The sequence below is a fragment of the Peromyscus eremicus genome, chromosome 7 (assembly GCF_949786415.1).
Source record: "Peromyscus eremicus chromosome 7, PerEre_H2_v1, whole genome shotgun sequence".
Lineage (NCBI taxonomy): Eukaryota > Metazoa > Chordata > Mammalia > Rodentia > Cricetidae > Peromyscus > Peromyscus eremicus.
The window spans coordinates 39,846,243-39,867,712 of record NC_081422.1 but is presented as its reverse complement, the minus strand read 5'-3'; the positions used below and the strand labels follow the sequence as shown (position 1 = coordinate 39,867,712).

Below are 21,470 nucleotides of genomic sequence, written 5' to 3'. Positions count from 1 at the left end.
CTATTAGGAACAGGGCCGGATTTATCTTTATATCCAATAACATGCATTGTAATGGTGATCATGCAGATGGGAAATTAAACCACATCTTGGCTTCACTGAAGGCTTTAATTCTGATCTATGTTTGTACACCGCCCTTAGTCCACTTATACCCATCCTGCCCACTCTGAAGAGATGGTTTCACCCCCTCTTCCTACACAAACTCTCTCTCTCCTCCTCTCTCTCTCTCTCTCTCTCTCTCTCTCTCTCTCTCTCTCTCTCTCTCTCTCACACACACACACACACACACACACACACACACAACACACACACACACACACACACACCACCACCACCACCACCACCACCACACGATAGGTACTCTAGGAGGGATGTTGGGGTAGGAGTCTGGCAGGTCCAAGATTTTCCTCACACTTTCAGGAGGCCAGACTGAAACCCAGCAAACAGCTGAAGGCAGGAGAGGTTGGGGAGGCAAGTGGAGACAGAAGCAGTGGCTGAGCTATCTCTCTAGCTTCTCCCAGCTCTGAGAAATCATAACAAAAAGCTGGATAGGGCTTTGGTGGCCAGCTCCAAGACAGCATGGCTAGCCAGGAGGGGCAGCCTGTGAGCAAATACTCAACTCCCAGAGCTTGTTTAAATACCAGGCTCCGCCAGAAAGAAGCACAGGAGGCCTTGCTCTCATTCTGTGGCCAACAGGCCCTTCCTCCCAGGGTACATGCTTTCCCCAAGGAGGCTGCTTTCTGAGACCTCGACTGGTCCACCCCGGCATCCTGGCTTTCCTTTGGCTTTCCAGCACCTGCTCCTGCTGGCCCTGAAGTGTAGAACATTAGAGACTAGCCCCATGGATGCAGAGATCAAAGTTAACCCAGGTTCCCTGCTCCAGATGCTGACATGCTGCATTCCTCCTCTGCTTTCGGACCAGATTATCGCCTTCTCCATGGCAAGACGCGGCATCCTGCTACTACAAAACACCTATCTAAATGTGCAGAGTGTGTGCACACTGGGCACATGTGAACACTGGAAGTATGAAATAGGGCTTGTGTGGCATGTGTCCCCAATCTCTGGTCCTCACCTACAGAGACCAGATGCAGCCAAGCCCCACTGTTTCCAGTTCCCCTGGGTTCCCCCAGGGGGCATATTAGTTAGACTCAATGTATTGGGAAGACTGTCTCTGGGTCTAACAAATAGCTAGAGAAGGATCTAGAATGATTATGGCTGGGGCTAGAAGGCTAGGCAGGAGAAGAAAATTCTCCAAGACCAAAGGAAAGAAAGGCGGTCTACCAAAGTTTAACATGGTCCCGCAGATTAGCATCAAGGCCACTTCCCTGGTAATTATGCCCTTTGGGGCTACCAGCCTGGTCCTGACATCAAAGACAGCCAGCTCTGAAGCACCAACTACAAGGGGTGCCTGGGGGAGCTTGCCACCTCCAGCTCCTGGGCACATAAACTAGTGAACCTTCCCTCCCCGCCTGCTCTGCTCTGGCTACCGAGTACGCACCAGCTTGTCCTCATGTCCCCATCTGTCCAGATTGCCTCCCAGAATCTCTCAGAAGTCTCAAGCAACCATTCCTTCCTCAATGGACACTGAGTGAGCCCTTGCTGTAGTGAGTTCAGAGGGCAATGTATTAGGAGTCGAGGATGCATGCATAAAAACCACACTGTTCTCATTCCTAGGAGACCCACTCTGGGAATGAGATACAAGGTCAGCTGCACAGTAGAAATACACACACCGCACCAGGAACCACTGGAAATAATGAAGGACACTGGCTTCGATCTAAACAATGGCAGCTACAACCCAGCACATCCTCAGAATGTCAAGCAACATTCGGAACATTGCATATTTGTATTTCAACCCTATAAACCCATTCTACAGTTGTAGGAAGTGAAGCCCTATGAATGGAGACAACTCACCCAGCTATTAAGCAATGGGGTGAGCTTCCATCCCAGGCAGTCTGGCCCCAGATTCTAGGTTCATAATCACTACCTACATTTGGTTCTACCAAACCATCCCTTTAAAAACCAACATAGAGTATTTTCCCCCAAAGGTCTCACTTCCTATAGCACACATTTAAAGTTCCATGGTACTCAGAGAAACTGGGCACATTCGTGTGCACGCAGGGAAAGCACAAGCTTGGGGGAACTCCTGCTTCGGTTTATGCCTCATCTGGGTAATCGACACGTGATCTGGAAGAAATTGAGTTCCTTCTTTGAGCCTAAGTTTTCTCTTCTGTAAGTGGAAAGGGGAAAACACTCTTCTGGGCTTTCTGTGAGGCTAAAATATGACATATGAAGGTGTTAGCCCAGTGCCAGGAAAATAGCAAGTACTCAAAAAGTTTTAATAACATAATTATTATTTTAATGGACATAATGCTTCATCCATAAACCCAAGTGTGTAAGAAATACTACATTTCCTTAAGGTCTTTAAATGTCTAAAACCTGCCTTTGCTAGAAATACAGGAACCCCGTTATCCATCATTTCTGAGGCTTCCCCAGGGATGTGCCAGCATCCACCAGCCTGCGCTCCCTACTTGAATGATGCTTTTTAGATCTTTGGCTGTGTTTGCCATGTCTCATTTGGGACCTGAGTCCCAGCCCTGTAGGGCTTCCCCAGATGCTCCTAGGAGGTCCAAGTACTTTTTCTACATGCTCACAGTACCATTCGCAGCCCTGGATTCCTTATCTCTCTTCTCTCTTTCTTTCTCTCTGTCTCCTCTCCTCTCTCTCTCTCTCTCTCTCTCTCTCTCTCTCTCTCTCTCTCTCTCTCTCTCTCTCTCGGGCTCTCCTTCTAGACAGCTCCATTAACTTACAGTTTCACAAAAAGGAGAGAAGGCATCTGTAGGTAGTGTTAGTTCTGCCTTGCTATAACCAGGCTGCTAACCTGTCTGGTACTGAGAGATCTTTTGGCCTGGCCATCTGCTTGGAACTGAGAGAGGGGAAGTAGTGAGAACAAGGCACATGTTCTTTTTTTTTTTTTTTTTTTTAAAGCACCTGCCATGCTAGCTACAAATGTGTGCGCATAGGTTCCACCTGGCTGTACCCTACAACCATCCAAAGAGCACTGGTCAGTGCTGAGACCCAGGCCAGCTCCTGGATGATTTGGATTCAGCCGACCCGAACACTGCTCTTTCAAAGGTGTTGCTCACATCTCAGGATGCAGGGAGCTCAGCAAGATGAAGAATCCTGCTCTATAACAGGTTCCTATCGAGGCTTGTCATCCTCAACTAACTCTGAAGACCATGGGTCGTTTCAGACAACTGGCTGGGAACCTTGGTGCCAACAGGCTGCTTGAAGAGCGCTGGTCAGGATGCTCCACTTTACAGGAAGAGCAGAGTTCTTCCTGTAAAGACAACCCTTCAAAGATGAGGAGAAATGGAGCTCATGTGGTGTAGGGGAAAAAGGGGTCAGGGTGGGGTGGGTTGTTCTTTTTTGTTTTGTTTTGTTTGGAACCTTGAAGGTTGAATAAAGATTTAAGAGGTCCTTTTGTGAGTTTCCAAGACCTGTTTACTGCTGGAAGGAAAATCCTTCCCAGGTGAAAATGAACCAACGAGAGGTTTCCAAGACTAACTACAACACAGTATTGCTGTATTTCCGATGTCAGTCGCTGAGGAGTCTTAGGACATGCCAGCCAACTCACAGGAGTCCTGTGTGCACACTTAGACCTGATTCCCCATATATCCAGCCTCATTACCCTAGTTACACACAAAGTACAAAATGTACCCTGTCTCTCCTACCACCCTTCACGGGTGACATTGCCGAAGGTTCTCATAAGTCAGGGCAAGTTCAAGGAGAGCCCCCTCTGTGGGACTACTGTAGCTAGCACAGGCTGAGCTCAGCACATGGACTTTACCATGCCACACAGAGATGATCAGATGGACACCAAAGATGCTCATTTGCCAAAACTCCATAGCGCAGTAACAGATCAGCCCCTAAAGCCATCGTCACGGTCTTGCTCAGTTCATAGACAAGTTCAGGCACCATCCACCATCTGGGCAGCTCTGCCAGCCACCACCCATAATTCCTTACCTGGAGTGATGGAGACTGTGTCTTTCTCCCAGGACACGACACTAACATATTCCTGCACTGAAGAGGGGATGAGGCACTTAAAGACGGCCACGTTGCCACGCATTGACCTTTGATCCTCCACCCGGACGGTGTAGGGTTCCCTGAAAACTGTGGGAGATTGAAAGAGGAGTGTCACAAGGTCATGGTGGTGGAGAAAGGGGCCAGCAAGTGGGTTCAGCACGGTGACCATCATTTGCCAAAATAAAACCCAGATTATATGAGCTAACGACAAAGTGGGGCTATTCCAATGCATTCTGGGAAATGTAGTTCAGATACTTAGCACTTGGTGGGACTGGTGGTACCCACTGGGCAGCAGAAGAGAATAACTGAAACAGGGGTTGTCTCAGACACAGACACAGTCCCCATACCCCTACTACCCTCCAATCTCTTGTTGCTTCTGTCCTATTCCAACTTTGGCCTGATTTTAGGACCACCTTGTCCCTCTAGAGTCCACTCCAGCCTGCTCCCAGCCTTGTGTTCATCTTTCACATGGTGTCGCCTGCAGCCACCCATGTGTCACATCCTGCAGGTGGGCTGACCCTACCTTAAGGGTTGGATGAAGAGCTCTGCCTACCCCCTGTCCTCAGCTTGGCCTTGGCCAGGGGCTTACTTCTTCCTTCCACCCCCTCCTCTGACAAGCAGAGCTTGACAGTCCAGAGCCCCCACTGCCTACGGACCTTGTCCCCAGCAGACACCTGGGCAACATGCCCTTCTACTCTCCTTGCCATGGTTGCCAGGGCGACACCTAGGGCCCTGGCATCCTCCCCGCAAGCAGAGCACCTGCAGCCTCTCTGGCATTGTCAAGAGCTTCTTTAATTGGTTGTGTTTCCAGTGGACCTGGCCCTCCCTAGGCCTTCATCTTTCCTCTTCTCCAGGCAAGAGGAAAGGAGGGGAGGGGAGGGAAGAAAAGGAAGAGGGGAGAAGCTGGCCGTCAGGCTCTGGTCCAGCCCTCCCGTGGGTCTAGCAGCATTGCCTCCATCCAGTCTCACAAAGGGGCCTGAGGGAGCTGACCCCTGAGGATGCTGGAGTAGTGGAGGTCAAGGGCAAGTTGTGTTGCATGCTAACCCTGGGGGTCCTGGGGAGGCCGCCGAGGTGGACATAAGCGTATCAGACAAGTGGGCCCTGCTCCTCCTCTGAGCAGCATGGGGACGCTGGATGCAGGTGAGTTAACCTTTGAGCCTCAATTTCTTCATCTGTGGAGCAGCACAGAAAAGGCCATGCATGTGGGAAATAGTTCTTTGACTTGGCCTCATCATCAGTAAGAAATCTTGTGTAGACTTACTGTGAAGACTGATTCTAACTCAAGGAGGAGAGTGTAACTGGCAACGTGAAGGCCTTTCCCAGGGATCCTGGCTATGGAGGCTAGAACTGGACTTAAATCCAGGCTTCAAGGCTCCCAGTTCAATATTTAGGTTGTATTAGGGGCCAAACAATACAGAAGAGACACCTGCAGGAGCATGGGAGAGAACCCTTGCCTCAGCAGCATGGCCAACAGTTGACCCCAGGCCACTCAAGGGCATGGGTGGCAGGGCTTACCCCTCATCCCCCCGCAGCTCTGGGCCTAGACACTTGCAGCCTTGCTCTTGTGAGAGAAGCTTTGTGGTGGGAGGCTGGAGTCCAGAAGCTCATCCTGAAGGGCCTGTCACTAGACTTGCCCACCAGGGCCTGGCCAGCACAGCTGTAGGACAGATGGCACTCTGGAGCTACACGATAGGCTCCTCTTGCACCCACACTCCCTTGTAAGAAAACCACTGCCCACACTTGGGTGCCTTCCTGCTATCTGAGGCACTTCCTATCTGTATCAGAAGTATAGTATGTTGTGATGTCCTAGTTAAAAAGAGCCGATCAAAGCCACTCACTCACTTCCAGGCCTAACCCACAGAGATCACCCCTGCTTCTCTGCCTCCACAGAGATTCAGCTCTTTCACTGTTAAGGCTTTTCATCATGAATCGTACTTAAATGACAGTTCCCTGAGCTGTGCAGCACTCAAATACCCATCAACAGCGGGATGGACAAACAGCGTGTGGCCTATTTACATGGTGAAATACTATACATCAGTGATAATGAGTGACCTTCCACCACACACAAAACAGTGAGGATAAATTTCATGGGAATAGTAAGCTGAAGACTCCAGAAAAGGCAGACTGTGAACCTCCATTTCTGTAAAGCACAGACAAGACAAAATATCCAAATTATTCCAAGTCCAGAGAGTAACTGTCCTAAGGAGAACAGACACCACAGATAGAAAGAGCGAGACTTCCGAAGTGCTGTGGTGTAGTTCTGTGCTGGGAATTAGTCGAACCTTATGGAAATTGCTTCAGTTACATATGAATATGTGCACTTTTCTTGATATAGTTCAGGAAAAGGAGGTGTCTTAGTTAGGGTTTCTATTGCTGCAACAAAACACCATGACCAAAAACAAATTGGGGAGGAAAGGTTTATTTGGCTTACACTTCCACATTGCTGTTCATCACTGAAGGAAGTCAGGACAGGAACTCAAACAGGGCAGGATCCTGGAGACAGGAGCTGATGCAGAGGCCATGGAGGGGTGCTGCTTACTGTCTCGTTCCCCATGGCTTGCTCAGCCTACTTTCTTATAGAACCCAGGACCACCAGCCCAGGAATGGCCCCACCCACCAAGGACTGGGCCCTCCCCATTGATCACTAAATGTGAAAATGCCTGATAACTGGATCTCAATGGAGGCGCCTTCCTCTCTGATGACTCTAGCTTGTGTCAAGTTGACACACAAAATCAGCCAGCACAGAAGGGTTTTAGAAAACGAAGCTCCAGCAACAGTTTCCTGTTTCAGTGGGGAACACTGTCTCACTTAACTCACAGGCAGTGCTGTGTGAGGTAGATACTTACTTTGCGTGTGTCCAGGCACCACAGTAGATGGCCAAGCTGTTCTCCAAGTAAATGTTTCTTCTAAGCTCTCACGCACACACCACATACACACCCTCACAATGCCAGCCCAGCCGCCCCATTCTGTGTTCAGGCCCCACAGCAAGCCCCCATCAAGGTGCCGGTGTCTGGTCCCTCACCTGCTTTGATGCGAATGTTAGGGCTCCGGATCTTGCCGGCTGCATTCTCCGCAGTGCAGAAATAGTCATTGTCGTGTATAAAGCTGTTGAAGGCGGAGGGGGAGAAGGGGTAGAGCTGCAGAGTCCCGTTGGCATGCACGTGCCGGATATGCGGCACATCGTAGATGTCGTCCCCCGTGGCCAGGTACCATCGAAGAGCCGCGCTGGGGGAGCCCGCGGCCGGGCAGGGCACCACCACACCCACAGAGCTGGAGAAGGTTACCTGCTGCAGGGAGTCATTTACAAAGTAGAGGCTGGTGCCAACATCCTCAGGGCGGGCTGCAAGGGAGGCAAGGAGAGAGCTTCGGTTAGGGTCTGCTGGAGAGACGTGGGTGGAAGCCTTGCGGGCTGGCACTGATTCATCCAGCCTTCAAGTGCCAGCCAGTCAATAAGCACTCGCTGAGGACCAATTACTGACCAGGCCATGGCAAAGAAGAAAAAGGACACTTCCTGCCTTGTAGATGTCTCTTGGTTAGTTGGTACAGGGGTGACGAAAATCAAAAGTCTCATTTACTGTGCTGAACCAAGTCCATGGAGAGAGGCTGCCGCAAACCCTGTTGCATGAAGGGTCCCAAGTCACCACCTACTGTGGCAATACACACAGCAGGAGGGACGCTGAGATACCTAGATCCCTACTTACTTAGCACCAATCTTTTCAGCCTGGCTCCCAGCCATTTCTTTAACTCACTTGTGCAGCTCCAAAGGGAGATGGCGTCTCTCCTCCCCACTCCCTTCCTCTCTCTCTTCCTCTGTTTTAAAATGTTTTTATTTCATTTTATGTATACGAGGTTTTTTTTTTTGCCCGTATGTATATATGTGTGTACCACATGCATGTGTGGTATTCACAGAGGTCAGAGGGGCATCAAATCTCCTGGTACTAGAGTTACCATGTAGGTTCTAGGTACTGAACCTGGATCCTTGGAAAGAACAAGTATTTTTAAACCATTGAGCCATTTCTCCAGCCCCACAACTCTCTTCTCATCACCTATACTGATTAGAGTTTCCGTGGCTTTGATAAAAACACACGACCAAGAGCAACCTGGGGAGGAAGAGGCTTGTTGGGCTTCCAGGCTGTAGTCCATCATCAGGGGAAGTCAAGGCAGGAACCTGGAGGCAGGAACTGAAGCAGAGGCCGTGGAGGAATGCTGCTTACTGGCTTGCTCCCTGTGGCTTGCTCAGCCTGCTTTCCTGGAACTCAGGACTACCTGGGTGGGAACACCTACAGGGAATTGGGCCCTCCCACATCAATAGTTAATCAAGAAAATGCCCCGCAGTTTTGCCCACAGGCCAGTCTGGTGGGGGCAGTTCTCAACTGAGGTTCACGCTCCCTAATGACTCTAACTTGTGTCAAGTTGAAAAAAAAAATTCTAACCAGAACATGACCGTGTAGATAAGTTTAGGATACTCAGTGGATTGCCCAAGGGCACAGGGTGGTTGCAGAGTTGAAGTCTGGAGGCCTTGCTGAGTAGGGTCCTGTGCTCTGCCTAGGCTGCAGGTCACAGGGAAAGGACTTCACAATAACTGCCTGAGGAGAACAGGTGGAGGAGGTGGGGTGCTAGCCTGGGAGATGGAAGGCAGTGGGAGTCCATGAGGGCTATCTTGGGTCCCTAAAGGTCATCAGTGCATTTTCCAGATGACCTTTTGGGATCTGGAACAAGAGGCCCAGCCTTGGTCTTGACTGCCTGCAGAAGTCCCTGCCCGTCCATCACCACGCCTTCCCTTCTTAACTGGATAGTAAGCAGGGTGGACAAGCCTGGGAAGACCCCTTCCGTCCCTGATGCTCTTCCAAACCCCAGTCCCATAGAGAAACATTCTCAGGGCTACCTGGCAGGAAGGGCAGTGTCTGTCCCTCCCATTCCAGCATCAGACCTTAGAACCTCGTGTTCCTGTTGGAGGAATTGGGGGGGGGGGCTCCTTCCCTACTCAGGGGCCTTCCCCTTTAAGGAGGCCAACCCAATGGAGGAGAGAACCTGGCCCCCTAGTCTCCTGTGGGAAGCCAGTTCCTCTCCACCAGAAGATGAAAGAGTAAGCAACGGGCTGCTGCTTGTTTAAAGAACGTTGCGGGGGACCCAACTTGACCTCAATTTCCACAACTTTATGGGGAGGGGGAGAGCCCACATCCGGATGAACTGTATTAATATTCTTGCCTTAACTCGGAGCAGAGCCTCTAGGGAGAATATACCAGGCAGGTCGTTGAGGAAGGCCATTAAGCCTCATTGGCCAGAGCAATTCACATCATCTCATAAAAAGCTGTGATGAAGCCATTAGCAGCTGTGCTGGAAAAAAAAAAAATCCGTGGGCTCCTGGCTACAGTGTCAGGGGCATCCTCTTAGCAGAAAATGCATTTGCTGTCCCCCCACCAGGCCCTGGACCCTCAGCAGCTGAAAGGCTCTGGGGGGAGGCAGCATTGCTTGGTAATCTCCTCACACTGCCTCCTCTGTAATAGTCCATGGTTGAGTGTGTCTGCTCAGGGAGACCCTCAGAAGCTCTTGTAGTAGGCCTGTTCCCTGTGGCTAGAGTGATCACAAGATCAGGCCATTTTACAAGTTAAGCAGAGGCTCAGTGAGACTTCTCAGAGTGCTCAGGGTTGGGGCCCCATGCTCACCTTCTGAGAGGCCCTCCTGACTAAGATGCATTCAACAAATAATTGGCATTGTCGCGTCTATGGCCTCGTGGCATCCTCCCAATGGCCTAGGACTGGGCGACCATTATCAGCCTGATCTACAAAGGAGGAGATCGAGATGCTCCCTTGTCTTCCTCAAGACTCAACCAACCAGTAAGTGGGATCTCCAGGATGCCCACCCAGCATTTGACCCAGCATTGCTTTCTTAATAGGCAATATGTGGCTGTAATATGATCAATGCGATGGAAAGAAGAGCTTCCTTAAACACAACCAGGCCACACGGACCCCTCTCCCTCCCTCCCTCCCTCCTCCCTAGCTCTCTATCTCCTTCTCTCCCTCCCTCTACCTCTCCTGGAAGTTGTCCTAGTAGACTCTGGACATGCCAGCAGTCCTTAGCTTAGTTTTAGCGATCAGGGACATCCCTCTGGGTCTGTGGGTGCTTCCTGAGATTACCTAACTACTTAGCTACCCCTACCATGTCAGTTTCACGACTGAGGAGCAAAACTTCACCAAGATGCAGGATGATTCTCCACTGTGCCTGACAAATAAACACAGAGAAACTGAGAAAGTTCTCAGACAGAAAGGAATCCAGGAAGCGTTCACTTCATGGGAGAGGGCTCCCAAATCCTTATGGTAAAGGTCTGAGGAAGAGACTGAAGTTGGACAGAGCCCTTGGTGTTGACAAGAGCTACCCAATAATGACAGCAGTCATTGACTTCACTGTCAGCTGTGAGCCACACTTTGGCCAGGCCCACTGGGGTCATCATATTTCTATCAGTAGTAGGTAGCTATTGTCTTTAATCTTAACTTGCTAAAGTGAATTGTCATTATTATTATTATTATTTCCAGTTTACAGATAAAGAAATTAAGACTGAGAAGCTAACCGACTTATCTAAATTTACACAACATGGCCAGAGTCAGAACAGGAGCCTCTCTGTCACCAGAAGCAGAAGACAGACCTACTTGCTCTGCTGAATCAAGCTGAAGACGAATCAAACCACAGAAACCTGGCTTTCCAGGCTTGGAAGCCCTGCCTACCCTCTCTGTACCCCAGCCACACCCAAACGCACATTCCTATCTCCTCCACTAGCAATCCCTTCCCCTCTCCTTGCCTCCGAGAACAGCCCTTCCTCAGGCCCTTCCTTCTCCCACCAGGGGCATCAACCACAATGACAGCAGCCCTCCTGCACTTGGAGGCCTTGGCTCTTCCCAGAGCCAAGGACACAAGGTTCCCAGCAACTACAAATGGGTAGATTTAATTGATGAATTGACTGGGATTGTCCAGCCACCTGTCAGGGCTGATGAAACAGCAGATTTATAGCAAAAGACGAGTAGCCTCATATTTCTCCCACTCCAGGATGCGAGCTGCTGTCTTCAGAGTGTGGGGGAGCTGGGGAGGATTAGACACACCATTCATTTCTGCTTACGGTTCTGACAGTGCATTGCCATCATGAAACATCACCCTCAGGTGTAAAACAATAGCATTTTGCACTTAGGTTGGGTTCATATTTTACCTTCACAAGGCACCTGTCACCTCAAAATGCAGAAGCCCTTAAATAAACATTAATTTAGCCTCACCCTGTCTGCCAACGGAAGGGAGTGAACAGATCCGTGAGAGGGAAACTGAGGCACGGCCAACCAGGTGTCTAGATTTCTTGCCACATGAAGAATGAAAAATCTGGGCAAATCAGCTGGTGAACAGACGTGGAGGCAATGGTTCAGAAGGGAAGTAGCAGGTGTCCTGGGTCCCAGTCTGACCCCAGGGAGTCTAGTGTGGCCTGTTCAGGACTTCATCTCCTGCTGCAGCTCCTGTTGAGATCTACAGAGCAGTGATGTTGCAAAGGAGCAAGGAGATGAAGCACTACAGAGTCTTGGATACAATCTGACAGAACTGTCTGTCTTCTGGAGGCTCACATCACCTGCTGTGTGACTTTATGTAAGTGGCTTAGCCTTTCTGGGCCACATTGTACTCATATCCAAAAGAAGCAGGGTGCGGTGGAACAGGAGAAGTCGCCTCGTGGGGCTGCTGAGCCTAATGGAGGGCAAAAACCTCAACTTCTCTAATGAGGATGTGTGGGTGGGAGGTCCCGACTGTCCTGGAGGTTCTAGGCTGCCTAAAATGATCAGGACACAGCTCTGCCTGCAGCTCTCCAGAATTCAAACCCATTTCCTCTTAGCTGACTCCTTCTCCTTCTCAGCCCCTCCCCAGGTCCTCCTTGACTCTGGTCTTTCATCACTCCAGGAAACACACACAAAGCACCAGCTGAGTGTCCCAGAGTATTCCAGGGAAGGTGGGGGCATCAAAATGCAAAGGAGAAGTAGGCTACCTTTCACATCTCCTCAATGGAGAGCCAGCAAGGGGCTAAGCCTCGGCACAGAGCCAGTTTGGGAAGGAGCTATGCTAAGTAAAGCTTGCAGAATAAAGCCAGGGTGCTGCAGTTACTGCACAGACCGGCCTCCTCTGAGCTGGAAGGTGGATGGACTAGGAGGCTGGCCCCAAAGGCATCCCCGAGAAGCTCAACATGACCACAGTAAAGACTGGCAGTGAGTTGTGGGTATTTGGGGGAACTGTGGAGACCCCCAGGCTGGAGGATTGAAGGGCTGGAGAGAAGAGGCTGCAGATGGCAGCAGCTGCCATGGGCAGCAGTGCAAGGTGTGGGTGCAGGTGGTGTCTCCAAACCGGGAAAGGCACCAAGCGAGCTGTCCAAGTGCCTCCTCACAACGGCGACTGCTCTCATTCAAGTAGACCCAAGACACAGCTTTCAGGGCTGGACATCTATCTCTCTGGAGACTCACGGGCATGGCCGATGGCACCAGGTCCCAGAAAGGGGACCAACATTTCCTGCGTGGAGGCTGGACTACGTACTGGGCACGGGGTGGCTAGGTGCTTCTGTGACCTTATTTAATCTGTGCATAGACATGAGAAGTGAGGGTCCTGTTAATGAAAAAGAGGAGGTTCAGAGGGGGTCAGTAACTTCTGCAAGATCATACGGGCAGGAAGAGAAGGCAGCAGCAAGCTACAAATGGTGTACACAGGGATTCCCAACTTCTCAGGAGGCTGAGGAGGCAGGGGGATGGCTTGAGCCCAGGTACTCAAGACCAGGCTGGACAACAAGAGTGGATGTCTCAACAAAGAGAGAAAGAATTACGGGGGATAGAGATATAGAGTAGGAAGGGAGGGAGTGGGTGGGGGAGTAGGTAGGTAGGTAGGTAAATAGGTGTATAGGTAGGTGGATAGGTGGACAGGTCCGGAATAAGGAATGGAAGGGATGGGGAGAAGGCAGGAAGGAGGGACAGAAGGAAAGGAGGAGAAAGAAAAGAAGGAAGGGAGGGAGAGGAGGAGGAAGGGAAGAAAGAAAGGGAAATTAAAAAGAGAAAAAGAAGAGAGGGAAGAGTAGGAAGAAAAGAGGAAGGGAGGAGGAAAGAGAAAGAAAGAAGTGAAAACGAAAAAGAAGAGGAGAGAGGATGATGATAAAGAGGAAGGAAGGGATGGAGAGAGAGAGGGAGGGAGGGAGGGATGGAGGGGGAGGATGGAGGGAAGAGATGGATCCAGGACCCAGCTGAGGGATAAGAGCACCTGGCTGCCCAGCGGAGCTTTCCCATCACAGGACTGAGTTCCTAGTCTGGGACCTAATGACATTTCTCCTTCACCTTTCTCTCTAAACTAACCCCAGTTAGAAAGGCGATCCCAGGACAGCAGACCACAGCCTTCTCCTTAAACTGCTGTCATCCCTCCAGCTCTCTTCTCTCTGCAGACAGAACCAAGCAAATTTACAGAGAGCAAGGGAAGGCGGGGGAATCCTTCATAAATAAAGAGAGAGACATTCAGATCAACAGCAAAGCTGCTTCTGGTCAAAGGGGGAAATGGATTTTTAATAGAAAATGGAAGTTATGGGCCCGGCTGTCATGTGACAGACGTCCAGCCTTAAACCCATTTAATCTTCTCTACCCACGTAACACCGAGCACCACCCGGACGCTGTGTTTCATAAAACAGGCTCCAAATCGCTAGGAGATTAGAAGTGTAGAAATAGTACGGTAATATTTTTAAACCAGAAATCGCCCCCAGGCATCTGGCTGCCCCCAGGGTCACAGCTAGAGCCTGCATATCCATCCTATCTACCAACCAGCTCACCCTTGGCTTGTCTGGGCATCACGTGGGGGATTAGCGTGGCAAAGGAAACCTGACACGGGTGTCGCCCGTAGCGACACCAGTGGTCTCCCACCCACCTGCCTGGAGTGGGGCGGGGAGGTGTCTGGCTGCAGTGTGAGGCACTGCTAGCATTCCTCTGGGGCGCACACTGAATTACCCCATGTCATCATCACCGATCATCAGAAGTGACAACCAGAGGGGACCGAAATATTAACACCTCGCTGCCTCCACGGGGACAATGAGTCATTTAGTCCTCTTCCTTTGCAATGTTTACTCCTTCCATTCACTGGGCTTTGCATGGAGGAGTGTCTGCCAGAGCACTGGGCACCTGAAACACCCACTCAGTTCTAAAGAGTACTTTCCCAGGCCTAGCATGCGTGGGTAGAGAGGGTGCCGAGTCTTCAGAGGAGCGAGGACCAGAAGAGAGGAAGAACAAAGGGGGGTAGGAGGGCCCTTTTACTATGCAGGACTGTGAATTCCTGAGGACAGTGGCCTTCTCAGTGATCACTCCATCCCCTGGGCACAAGAGAGGCGCTTACACAGTGGTAAGAGCCTTAGTTCCAGTGCCACATTCCCTGAGTTCAAATCCCTGCTTTACCAGTTATAAGCAATGTGTGCAACCCCAGGCAAGACAACCCCGCCTCTCTGTGCCTTAGTCTCTGTAAAACTAAGGTGACAGTATCTACCTCAATGACAGTTTTTGGAGAATGTAAGTGTCTGGCACCTCTCAAGTATTTGGGGCTGTTGTTATGAGTATTATTGTCATAGGAGACAAGCAGGAAGTACTTGTGGGGTAAACGAGTCCTTATGCAACAAATATTTACTGAGCACCCAGGATAATGGTGATAATCAGAATAACTTAAAACAGAGGTGTACGAACATGAATATGTATAAGAATCACCTGGAAATTTGTTAAAGATGCAGCGCCTTAGACAACAGCCATCCTGGGCCTGTCACAGGACCAGAAATGCTATTTTAGAAGTTAGTGTCCTCGGTCTACACTCAGTAGCAATAGGTGGGAAAGCAGATGTACCGTACTGGACTTCGTGTTTCCCATCCCAGCAACATGGTTCTTGTGGGCATGCTGACGTGTGCATTATGCTGACATGTGTATTCCCACCATGTGTGTTAACTGAGCTTGGCAATGGAATTAATCCAGAAAGAGTTACATGGTCAATGAACAAGCATGGCAACAGCAGTCCCCCTGCTGTCCACTTCCCCTGACGTCCCCACCCCCTACAGCCTCCCATGGAGTCCCTTAGGTAGGAGGGCTGCCAGGTTTTGCAGATTATTTTGCAAGGTTGATTACATGGATGCATTTGCACACAAAGGTTTACAGGTGGGACAGACAGATGATGGGGCGTCACTCCAATTGTTCTCATGCCTCAGCTGGGGAAACTGGGCCCAGATGGGGAGCACTCACAGGGCCTCTGTTCAGCCACCAGTACGTGCCAAACCCCAGAGGACCAGCTAGACACCAGAAAACCCTTTTGTGGTTCATTTGCACTTGGAGATAGTGTGAGGCTGGGCTCTGGGGAGGAGTGGGTGAGTCTCCCAGACAGCACCACAGTGCTTCCCAGGTAACATGACTTTGTGTTGTCCTTGGGCGAGATGAAGCCACAGGGACCAAGTCTCCTGCCTCCTGCCCTCGGGTTGCCTCCTATCTGGGAACACACCTGTTGTCTCATCTGCTTTCTATTACTGTGTGAGAACACCATGACCTGAAGTAACTGGGGGGAAACAGGGTTTACGTGGCTTGCAGGTTAAGATCCATCACGGAGGGACATCAGGGCACCCAGAACTGAAGCAGGAACACAGAGGGATGCTGCTTACTAGCTTGCTTGCTTCCGCTGGCTTGCTCAGATTGATTTTGTTTTTTTAATCCAAGCCAGTATGTCCTGTCCAGAATGGCACTACCCACAGTGACCTGGGCCCTCCCACATCCATCATTAATTTTTAAAAATGCTCTACAGGCCAATTTGATGGAGGCACTTTCTCAGTTGAGGTTTCTTCTTCCAAAGTAACTAGCTTATGTCAAGTTGACAAAATCAAAAACAAAACAAGAAAACTAGGCAGGAACACCTGGGTTACCACACTCCTCACACTACCATGGCCACTGATGCTTTTCAGCATCTCTTTGGTGCCAGGCAACCATGAAGGAAGAGCCCTTTTCTTGCAACATTACTCACTTAATTCTTATGCCAAGCCTTTAATGCAGCCATTGCTCAAAATTCCATTTTTGAAAAGACCCCACTTTACGGACATTTCGATTGGTTCCTGATGTTACCCTCTTTCTCATGTGTAGCTGTGTCTCAAATGGACACCCACCTTGAGTCCCACAGCCACACAACAGACTAGATTATACGCAAACTGTCTCCAAGGGTGTGCACGTTACAGAGGAGTGTCTGATACAGGGCAGCAATCTGGAACAAGGCAATTCTGCCTTCCTTGGAACCATCTCTGGTACTGGATGTTTCATTTCTCTCTCACCCCAATGCCGGAAAGCCCCTACTCTGGTCATTGGGATGACCACTTTTTCAAAGGTCATTGAGAATAGCTGTTCAGGGGCTTCCTCATTCCCATCAGAAACAGCGGTGGGTTTGGTTTTGGTCTTTTTAGTATTCTCAACACAAACATGGTTCCCCTAGTCAGCAAGTAGAGAGCTTTGAGATCCAGTGAGGATGCGGCTATCCTTCAGCCTCCAAGGCCCCTGTACCATCGGCTCCAGGAGGAGTTATGAGTAACAGCTGACAGTTGGACGGATTCTTTAATCTTCCAGCCCTTTCGAGACAAGGCCTGTCAGCGGAAGGCCTCTCATGGCCAGAAAGTTCTTTCTAGGGAGTCAGCTCAGACAGCACAGTTGTCCCTAGAGAACCCCACATTTAGACTGTTAACACTTGAGGGATTTAAGAGATTATTTTCTCCAATCTCTCCCATTCACAAAGCCTAGAGAAGTGGAGTCACTTACCCCAAGGACACAGCTAGCCAGTGCCTAGACTGGGGTCAGTGCTGGCTCCGAGGTTCCCTCTGTCAGGTACACTGGAGCATCATGAAACAGATGATGTCACCTGATGAAGCAGCAGAGGGTCTAGGGAGGCTCTACAGCTACAGGAGCGATCCCAGATGGGAAGGATGTCCCTTTATAAGAGGCTGATAGGTGATAAGTGGAAGAGGCCTGTGTCTCGATCTGTGATCCAAAGATGGAGCCAAGATGAGAATGGAACGTACAAGATCATGACAGGGCTGGGCTGGGTCTAAGGATGGGCTCTAAAATACACAGAGCCACAGAACCAGGAAACAACATCTTTCAGGGAAACGGTCCCTGCTACTGGACATGTAAAAGAAGAGGAAGGGAACCAGGTAGAGTAGCTACAGAGGGGTCAAGTCTGGCTGGAAGATGCATTCCATGTCCTTCAAGGTACCTTCCAACTTTGAGAGACCACCAGTCATGACCCTTACCTGGATTCTTCTCCTGCTTCCGTAGCTGACTTCCAACTTCCCCTATCCTCCTTGGCCCCAGCTTCTAACTCTCCTACCCCCCTTGGTTCCAGGCAGGCCACACTAGAACCAGGGTATCTATGACCCTTGTAATTTAGCCTTCAATGATATCACCACAGTGGGACTCTCAGAAAAGACTGGATTCTCTGGAGGGACAGTAATCCCCAGGGGCGTTAGTTAGAGACTCAAAGCATATCTAAGTGGCTAGGAGGAGGGCAGGGGAGCTGAAGTCTTTCCATCACACACGCATGGGGATGCCGGGGGAACCGCAGGAAGATGGCTGCTGCAGGCCTGGCTGTACTCACTAGCTGTCTCCACAATGGCAGAACATAAAACTAGGGAAATTCTCCATCGGTGGGGGAGGGGTGGGGGCATGCAGAGAGACGGGAGCAAACAGCTGTCTTTTCGTGAGATCTTTGTCATTACCTATGATGAAACGATAGTAATTATACATTAAAATTAGCATAATATTTATAGGGCAAGAACCGCTTTGCTGTGTTTTCTCAAATGCGTGTGTGTTTATCTGTTGTCTCTTTCTGTGTACAAAGCACCGCCACACAGTATTTGATTTTATGCCCCTTACTCTTGCACGCAGGCGGTGATACCTGCCTGTGAGATAGCCAGGACACTGGTCATTCTACCCATTTTACAGATTACAGAATAAAAGCACCTCCACTTGCCTGTGATAGACAAACCAAGCCTGTTTTCTAGGGCCACAGAGAACGTTCTCTCTAACCATGCATGTGTGTATGAGTGTGCTCGCGCGCACACACACACACACACACACACACACACACACACACACACATCTCTTTAGAAAAATCAGCTTAATGAATATGCAACTAGCATTTGAATAACTGTTCTTAATGAAGATGGTGACCTTGGAAACTGTCAGAGCAAGCTTCATGTAGAGCAAGGGCATGGGGAGGGTGCTAGGGGTGCTGAACAGACGAGAAGAGTAGCAGCTGGAGTGGCATGGGTGATGCCCAAGGCTAATGCTGCTCACGCCACAGCAGCACTGGACAAACATCTGTCCAACAGGGCACATGGGTTGATGTGCCTACAGCAACCCCTCCCCTCATTTACAGAGCACAGAGCCCAAAAGCTACAAGCTGCCATGGACAACCCTTGACCTCTGGGTTGTATGTTCTTTCTATACAGCAGATTGGGTCATAGAGAGAGGAATGATCAGGAACACCAAAGGTCATGGGTATTCTCTCAACGTCGGACTACCTAGACAACAGAGAGGCTTACCCCAGCAGGGAGAGACACATCCAGAGACGCTTGGAAGGCTCACCCTATGAGGAGCTCTTGTACACACTCCGCACTGAATTAAATCGATGCTCCTTCTTGCTTTTACTACACCAAGCATGGTAAGGATGCACTGAGCAGCCCCAGCCTTCACTGTAGTTGGTAAGAAACCACTCCTGGCTTCCCTCAAATGCTAGAACTCAGAGTCTAGACTCAACCTCAGCCCTCTCCATTTCCACTACTGCCACTAGCCATGATGAATGGGGCAGAGGGTGGTGCTGGACTCCCCAAGGACACCCAGGTGTCCAATCGGCTGCGACTCTTTTCTAAAGCAGACACCTAAAGGCTACCCTGTGACATGACAGATGGAAGGAACTCCTGTCCCCTGTCCTGGCCATCACTTGGTCTTTCTTAGTGTCATAAGGACTAAGACAGTTGACCTTGCTGGAGATGTGGCTGGCTAATACAAGTGCTCAGGAGAGACGGGATTTCCAAATCTATTTTGGGGTCAAGGCAGGAGGATGAAGGAGGGGGCAGCGTAGGAAGCAGAAGGGGCCTAATGTTTATTGAGCACCAGCTCTGTTCTGGCTACGGTGTGTGCTTTATCTTCCTTAGTCTCAGACAGAGGAAAGGAGGCTCAGAGAGCCCGCCCCCCCAAGTCTTATGCCTGGTAAATGCAGAGCTAGGATGTGCACAAAGGGGTCGATTTGACTCCAAATTTCTACCATAGAAGCCAGACACACACACACACACACACACACACACACACACACACACACCAACAACAGCAACAACAACATCAACAACAATATGTGAAATAAACAAAAGCAGGAGTTGAAGGAATTAGGTAGGAAGAGGCAAAGCTCAGTCCATTGACCCTGCCCTCCTAATCCCACCCATCCTCCAAGACCCCACTTGACCCCTCAGAGCTCCACATAACACCCTTTGAAGCATGCACTCTCTGAGCTCTAGTAGACCAGGACCCTTCTGGACCAGCAAGCAGGCAGAAGCACATTCCAGAAGGCCTCAGAGATGCACCTGCCAGGGTGACATTTGCTCAGGGCCCTAGAAAAACAGACAAGGCCATCCCTAGGCCATGCTCCCAGCACAGACGTCTCAGCTGGCTCCCCAAGAGTAATCACACAGCTCTCCTAAGGGTCTGCCCTTCAAGCATCACTCCAGACTCTACACAGCCCGCCTGCCTTGCCACTACCCCCAGTGGAACCTTCCACAGGCACCAACCGCTTTAATCGTGATAGAAGAAGCAGCAGGGCTCTGGCTTCACTCCCTCGGAGGCCAGCACCCTTCCCAAAGCTGGGTATTGCCTAACTGGAGGAGGAGAGAGCACCATGCCTGATCTAATACCCCCATCCTATCCACCGATGGTTCTTCACTCTAATCACAACCTGAAGCACCCAGCCCCCTCCATTCAAATGTTCCATTCCCAGAAGGCTAATGTTGCTCCTAGGCTCCCATAACTGGAATCCTGAGGCACCAGGGGAATGTCCCACGCCTCACATTTGCTCTGCCTCAGGCTCTCTCTGCCCGTTGTCGCCCATCCTACCCTAATCACCCAGTACCACTGTCTTGGGTACAGAAGGGGAGAGCTGCTGGCCTTGCTCTGCCAGCCCTAAGCGTGTGTAGGCCTAAAACTTGGAAACTGTGTGGAAGTTACCAGGCCATTTCTCTCCCATTCCTGTCCATTCCTATGCCACACAAGGAGCAAGCTACTGCTTAGCTCCCACTGAAGCTGGGATTAGGATGCTCCTCACAGGACTAGGCTCTTGGCCCGGCTAGGTGAGCATGCAAATACATATGCAAATTATATGCAAATCTGGAGCCTGCTCTCGGGTTCCTGGCCTCCTGCCATCTCTGCCGCCTGCAGCTCACCCTATTCTTGGTACCCAGGTTCCAATCAATGTACTAGGTTAGGGGCTAGGAAAGCACTTCAGGAAACTCAGAGATCCTCCCTTGTAACTACTTTAAATTGTCCCCTCCAAGAACATAGGGGAGGAGAGAACCTCCAGCCTCAGGCCTGAACACCCTGATAGAGCTCTCCAAACAAAGTCATATTTCACCAGCCAAGGCAGGGAACCAAACAAATCACAAGGATGGACTCCCTAAAGAGGTGGAGGAGGTAAGGGCTCTTGTGGTCCGTACCCTGCCAAAGGCCCCATGCCTGTGATGTTCTCTAAGCAGACCTTCACCCTGTGTTTGGGGACCCCCTAGCCTGCCTGCTTCTGGAGCAAACCATCGCCAGGCCAAACCTGACTGTCTGTGTGCCCACCTCCTCCCTCTTTGAAAGAAAAACAGCCACTCTGGCCAGTGCCCAGCACCTGTTCAACTTCGGCCGGCACTGCCTCTGCGCCCAACCGCTTACTAGCTTTTTCTTTCTAATTGAGCTCCTCGTTCTGCAGCAGAAATATTTCAAGGCAGCTGGCTTTGATGCCCAGGAAAATGAGGCATCAGAAAGGTTTGCCGGGCATCATGGCAATTGCCTCCTCCTTCATGTTATTCCAGCAGCCGGGGTCCCTCTGGCCACGCAATCTCTCCCAGACATTTACTAGTCCTTCACCTACCTCCCCTAAGTTGTACTTGCCACTTTGAGATTTCAGAAACATGCCCCCCAGCAACCCCCCCTTTTTAATTAGACGCTGAACAGAATGCTAGAGATTTTCTTAATGGCCTGACAAAGGCTTTTAATTTGGTCTTCTCCAGAGAGAGGAACCCTGAGTCCCCATCCGAGAGGTTGGGGTGGGAAATGAAAAAATCAATGCAACCCATTATTTTGGCTTTTAGAAAACAG

The 21,470-nt window shown here is 50.3% G+C and overlaps 1 protein-coding gene across 1 annotated transcript in view; it reads right to left on the bottom strand.

The window, feature by feature from the left end:
- Dscaml1 (DS cell adhesion molecule like 1) overlaps positions 1 to 4,138 on the bottom strand; it is a 316,656-nt gene extending 312,518 nt beyond the window's left edge. Inside the window, 1 exon segment of the mRNA XM_059267747.1 lies at positions 4,021 to 4,138. Within this exon segment, the coding sequence (XP_059123730.1) occupies positions 4,021 to 4,123 (103 nt within the window). The 5' untranslated portion in view covers positions 4,124 to 4,138.
- Between the last annotated feature and the right edge of the window lie 17,332 nt (positions 4,139 to 21,470).